Source organism: Belonocnema kinseyi, chromosome 5 (genome assembly GCF_010883055.1).
Source record: "Belonocnema kinseyi isolate 2016_QV_RU_SX_M_011 chromosome 5, B_treatae_v1, whole genome shotgun sequence".
Lineage (NCBI taxonomy): Eukaryota > Metazoa > Arthropoda > Insecta > Hymenoptera > Cynipidae > Belonocnema > Belonocnema kinseyi.
Genome location: NC_046661.1, coordinates 140,867,613 through 140,873,886, shown reverse-complemented (window position 1 = coordinate 140,873,886; position 6,274 = coordinate 140,867,613). Strand labels below are relative to the sequence as shown.

General features: G+C 28.1%; 1 protein-coding gene across 1 annotated transcript in view; it reads left to right on the top strand.

Annotated features, from left to right (window-relative positions):
* Positions 1–5,291, top strand: part of LOC117172528 (adenylosuccinate synthetase) — a 40,924-nt gene extending 35,633 nt beyond the window's left edge. Inside the window, exon 6 of the mRNA XM_033360554.1 lies at positions 4,431–5,291. Within this exon, the coding sequence (XP_033216445.1) occupies positions 4,431–4,480 (50 nt within the window). The 3' untranslated portion in view covers positions 4,481–5,291. The remainder of the gene's footprint in view (positions 1–4,430) is intronic.
* The last annotated feature ends 983 nt before the right edge of the window (positions 5,292–6,274 follow it).

The window sequence follows — 6,274 nt, the reverse complement described above, 5'->3', positions numbered from 1 at the left end:
ATTCTCCTCATCCTCCTCGACCACATTCTCCTCCTCCTCTTCCTCCTCTACCTCCTCCTCTTCCTTATCTTTCCCTCTTCCTCTTCTATCTCGTTCCCCTCCACCTCTTTCACCTCCTCTACCTTCTCCTCTATAGGATGGCGACTTGACTGAGAAATGGCCGGGAATCTTAATGATTTTTATTGAGTGTATTTTATTTATTTATTCATTATTTTAATAATTTTTGGTCAATTTAGAAAAGTGATTTCTACTTTAGGTGCCTTAATTAAATTAAGTAACGGATTTACCCCCCCCCTGTAACAAAACGTAATAAAACACTCCCCCCCCACATTACTATACGTAATTTTTTGTTTTTAGAAATATTTTGCTAGTTAGTGCCGGTAAAATTAGGCAGGGTACTTTGAAATTCATTTTCAAAATTACTTGATTTTTCCATTACAAATTTTTTCATCTTCTTTGATCATTAATATTCAGAAACAAGCATTTTAATCGTGTACTACTTTTAGGGTAGAACAGGATGGCAACCAAAACATTTTCTGTTGATCAACTGTGAATATAAATTAATGAATGATTGTTAAAATTGAATTGTACTTTATCGGAATCAGTTCACAATTTAAGAATTTGCAGATTTCAACGTAAACAATTTTGGAAATTTTTATTATTTAGTTGTTCAAATAACTTCAAAATAATATATTCTGAATGAAAAGCTTTTATTAAATGTCAAATATTATTTCAGTCTAAAATATTTCATTTTTAAACCAGACAATTTGAAAATTTCCAATTAAGAAAAAGAACAGTTACTTAATATTTAGAAATATCTGACTGTTCATTTAAAATCAGTCATTCTAAATGTAATATTCAATACTATACAAAAAAGCTAAACTTTGAATGTTACAATTTTAATTGTTCTACGTAAATAATGAAACTTGTAAGTCAAATTTTTTTTATTTTGTTATATAAATAACAATTGAAGATATGTAGAAGTTTTTTAAAAATTCAGAAATTTGTAAATGATTTCAAGTAATTTAAACAAAGTGTCTACATGTATAAAAAAATCCGGCTATTTCGAAAAAAAAATTTAGAGGCTTTTTTTAAATTTTGAAAGGGTTCTGAAGAATAAAAACATTAACTAGAGAAATTGAAAATTATTTTTTTCCCTTGAAAAATTGATTTTAAGACGATATTTAACCTTTTTTTTAATTTGTGACAGTTTCAATATTTTGAAGTAATTAATAACAAAAAGACGAATTTTTGACCAAAAAGAATGAATTTTTTTTAACCAAATTGTTTAATTGTTTACCAAATAGTTGCATATTTATCCAAGAAAAATGCAATTTCCATTAAAATGGATGAATTTTTAAAATATACTAAAAAATTTGAATTTGAATTTAAAAAAGATTTCATTTTTACTTTTCAGCATCAAAATATGAGTTTTACATAAGAAAGAACTTTTCTAAGAGAGTACCTAAATTTCCTATCCAAAAATATGAATATTCAATTAAAAAATTAAATGGATAACAAAGAAAAAGGTTTTACCGAATTTCGTTTTCAGTAACCTAATTTCCTAAATATCTTAAATGTTTCGGAATTTTCCGAGGATTTTTAACAGTGTAGGTTAAAAAATACTGCGGAGCTTCATTACTGAAATCCCATAAAAAATAGTTTTCTTTTGGCAACGCTAAGAAGTCCTGCTCTTTCTCTATACCGGGTAATAATGGTCACGTTTTGGGATGTCATAGTTAAACCGAATGCAAGCATTAAGGCTCTTTATCAGAATGTGTAATCAGTTCTAAATTTTTAAGTCCGCACGTTTGAATATTTTTGTCTAATTTTTTGCATACCGCATTTAAATAAACATATCTCGAACCAAGCAGAGGCGGTTTTTCGATAAAATGTTTTTAGTTTGTTAAATAATCAAAAACGTGAGAACAATAGCAGTGACGCTCAGTGTTAGCTATCCTTGCATTTCCACAGCAAGCCTGTTTCACTCTTATTAATCTCCAGTCGGCAGACTCCCCGAAGGGAGTCGAATTATCCGGAACGAAAGAAACCCAGGTATTGTTCTAAGATTTCGGTTAGTTAGAAGAACTGACATTATGTAATCATTAATTAATTCAATTTCAATTAAGAGAATTAATTTAATTATATAATTACAAAAAATTACAAAAAAAAAAGATTGAGAAAATCGGTTAATATTTTCAGTAATAATGTAAATCTTTAAGGAATAAAGAACTTATTTGCATTTATACTGTAGTTTTCTACCAAATTTACGCTAAAGACGACATTTTTTGGAATTTTTTCCAAATGAAATAATTTTTAATTTAAAAGTAGAGATTATTACTGCAAATATTAACCGATTTTCATGATACTCTTTTTAGATTTCTGGTAATTCAATTAATTCATTCTGTTAATTGAAATTGAATTAATCAATGATTCCATAATGTCAGTTTTTTAAATGGCCGAAATCTCATAACTCGGTTTCATTTGTTCCGGATAACTCGACTCCCTTCGGGGAGTCTGCCGACTGGAGATTTACAAGGGTGAACAGGCTTGCTGTGCAAAGACTAATTTTTAGAAGAAAAATCTATCCAAGTTTGATTTGAACAGTTTTTAAAAATAATTAATTGAATGCAATCTTTTACTTCAAAAATCTTCCATTTTAGATTTTTATTTTTGAGCGTACTTTTTTAATTTAAAGAATTTCAAAATGCAGTCTTGAGGAATTAAGCAATTGCAAAATAAACGCGTTTGAAGTTGAAAATATTGCATTAAAAACATTTTTATTTTGTCAACTGTAAATATAAATAAATTATTTTTAAAATGGATCTGCACTTTAAATATTAAAAAGTCAACTATAAAAGATAGATTTTAAAAGGTTTCCAAAATTGTCAAAAAAGAATCTGGAATATTTTTAAAATATTTTTTTAAATTTTCATGAATTTTAATAATTGTAGGGAAAATTCGATAAATAGTCTTCTAATGTATCGAATTTTTCCTATCGTTTTTATCAAATATTGCAAATTTTTAAATATTTCCTTAAAATATTCCAGATTCTTTTTTGATGATTTTAAATACCTTTCAAAATTTCTAAAAATATTCTCTTAAAACAATTATTCAACATGAAAAATCATTTTTAATTTTTCTAGGAGTCTTAAGAAAATTTTTTATTCTCTGCAATATTCTAGATTTTGTTTTAAATTAGGCTATAGCTATTTGCACCGAGATTTTGGTACAAATAGCCGAATTTTTTCGGCGCATACATATTTTATCGTGTAAATTATTTGAAATATTTTCAAATTTTTAATTAATTTTTAATCTTTTTAAAATTTAAATTGGCTGAAATTTGTTTTCTAAACATAATAAGTTTTTAAAAAGTTTCAAAAATAATTTTGAATTTGATAAAATTTTTAAATTTCTCAAGATTTTGAAATAAAATATTGAAGCTTTTCAAGGATGTTTAAAATGTTTCAAATTAAAATAATTTAACTTCTAATTTAAGAAGCGTGTGAAACTTCCATTTTATACGTGCAAATGATTGAGCATTTTAATATGTCATTTTTTTAGTTTAAACACTTTTAAACTTCAATTTTAAAAGTTAAAAATTCAAGATTTCCAAAAAAAAAAAAAAATGTTCAGGGAAAGAATAGGAAAGAAATAGAGGAGGAAGTAAATGGGAAGAAGATAGAGGAGGAAGAGAATGGAAAGGAGATAGAGGAGGAAGAGAATGGGAAGGAGATAGAGGAGGAAGAGAATGGGAAGGAGATAGAGGAGGAAGAGAATGGGAAGGAGATAGAGGAAGTTTATCTCAAACTAGAGGTAGGGGATTATATAGATTCGGATCACTTTCCCTTAAAAGTGAAAAAAAAGGAATCGAAAGTCGCTTACATTAGAAGCTTAAAGATTTTAAAGCTCTCTCTCGCTTTCGATCGTTCGCTCAATCGTTCGCTAATACGTCCCAAATTGCGTTATCATAAAAAATAGAAATAAGGATCTAGATATAAGATTTTCTGCAAATAGTTAAAAATAACTGTAAATAGTTAGGACAAGATTTTATAAAATATTTAGGCGGAAGTATTTTAAGGAATGGAATTCATGTAAATCCTTAAGGGACACATTATGAATAAGGAAGAACTTGAAAAATCAACTCTTGTTGAAAATGTAATATATTTCGACTCGAAATCTTTGAATTAAACATGATATCTGAGCAATAATGTCACAGGCTGTAAAGACTATTCAAATATTATGTTTGTATCTCTTGGTTTTTTCCAGGCGTTTATAAAATGAAATTAAAACACAAATTTTGACTTGAAACTTCTAAAGTGTTGCCTAGGCAACTACTATACCACTTGACCTATTTATCTAGAAGGTTGCTTTCAAATTGAATCATAAACAAATAAAAAAAAAAACACCTATTTTATTGTTCATTTCAGTGAAATGGATTGGTGTCGGTGCCGGGCGAGAAAGCATAATCACCCTCTGACGACTTTCCGAGGGAGAATCGGCCGAAGAAAAAAGTTTCGGATTGCTACGTTTAAGTTGAAGGAATGGATTCTTCGTGTCTGAAAGCTAAGCTGATTTTGCTTGCATCCAGTCAGTGAGATTCGGCACTAGCAGTAATATTATATTTAAAAAAAGAGAGATGACAGTGGAAGAAACAGTTAGACTAGTTATAAAATTTAACGTTTTAAAAAAACAAACGCACGTGATGAAATCTCCCGACTGGTGGGATTGGTCCAAGAGTAATTTTCATTTTTATTATTATTATTACAATGATTACAATTACAGATTCATTATCAAAAGTTCTTACTCATCATAATTGAATGAATGCATGAAAGAATGAAAAGAAGGTACTTGCTCGTGGCGCATTGACGTGAGAATTATTGCTCGAGGCTCTTGTACAAAATATTTAATTAACTATTTGCGTTATTTATATTGCTTTCTAGCTATCTATTTTATCTATTTTACTCTATTTCATCTAGACCTGCGCGATTTTAATTTTAATCTTTGCGATGTGATTTAAATTGTACGTGATGAGGAGGAGGAGGAGGAGGAAGAAGAGGATAATGAGAAGGAGGAGGAGGAGGAGGAGGAGGAAGAAGAGGATAGTGAGGAGGAGGAGGAGGTTTTTAATATTTCAGGATTCAGGAATCGTTTTCTAATTTTAAAACGTTTCTTTCAAGTTAAAAAACTTGTTTTTCATATGGCAAACACTCACTCTGTACTTAATTTCGAGTTTGATTGAGGTAATGATAATGATGTTGAAATAAGACAATGAAATCGCTTTAAATCTACTTTTCTGGTCTCTTTATTTCCTTATAAATAATTTTCTTATGCTAGGATATAATACATTGGTAATAAAGCATTACGTAAATATAATACTGGGTGGTTGTTGGATAAATTCCGATGGCAATTTCCGGTTCTTCGAGTCGTTTCGGAATTTAGCAATTTAACACGGGATTCTGGGACTGCGACTCTCTTCTTTCTCTTGCCCGCCGATTTTGGAACCAGATTTTCACCTGCAAGAGATGATAAGTTGATAAGTCGAAATTTGTCAACCTTAAATTGAATAATCAGAAATTGAAATTATCAGGTTTAATGGAAGTTTTTTAGTCGCAGGTATTTTTAATTCTTGTTAATTATTTTGGACTTTGACCGCGAATTCTACATTTTTGCGAATTGGTACAGAGGGTGAAATCCTTTTAAATATTTTGAAATTTGTTGAAATATTTGTGAAATTTTTCGAATCTTTCGATTTTTTGTTGAATCTTTAAAATCTTTCTGCAATATTTAAAAAGTATTTTGAAATCCGTAAAATCTTTGAAAACTTTGTAAATTTCTTTGAAGTCTTTAAAATCATTCTGAAATTTTCTAAAATGATTTTTCATATAATTAACATTCTTGAAATGATTAAAATCATCGAAATCTTCGAAAAGTTTGCGAATTTATTTGAAATTTTGAAAATATTTCTGAAATATTGGTGAAAATATTTTTAATTATTGTTCAAAATTTGTGACATTTTTTATATTTTCTTGAATGCTTAACAATATTTTTAATCCTTACAAGATCTATGAAATCCCTTACAATCTTTTCAAACTTAAAAAAATATATTTGTTAATTATTAAAATCTTTGAAATCTTTGAAATAATTTTGAAATATTTGTCAAATATTTCCTTAAATCTTTTGCAATGATTTAAATCTTTGTGAAATCCTTTAAAATCTTTCGAAGTTTAAAAAAAAGTTGTTATAATTAAATTCTTGAAATGATTGTAATCTT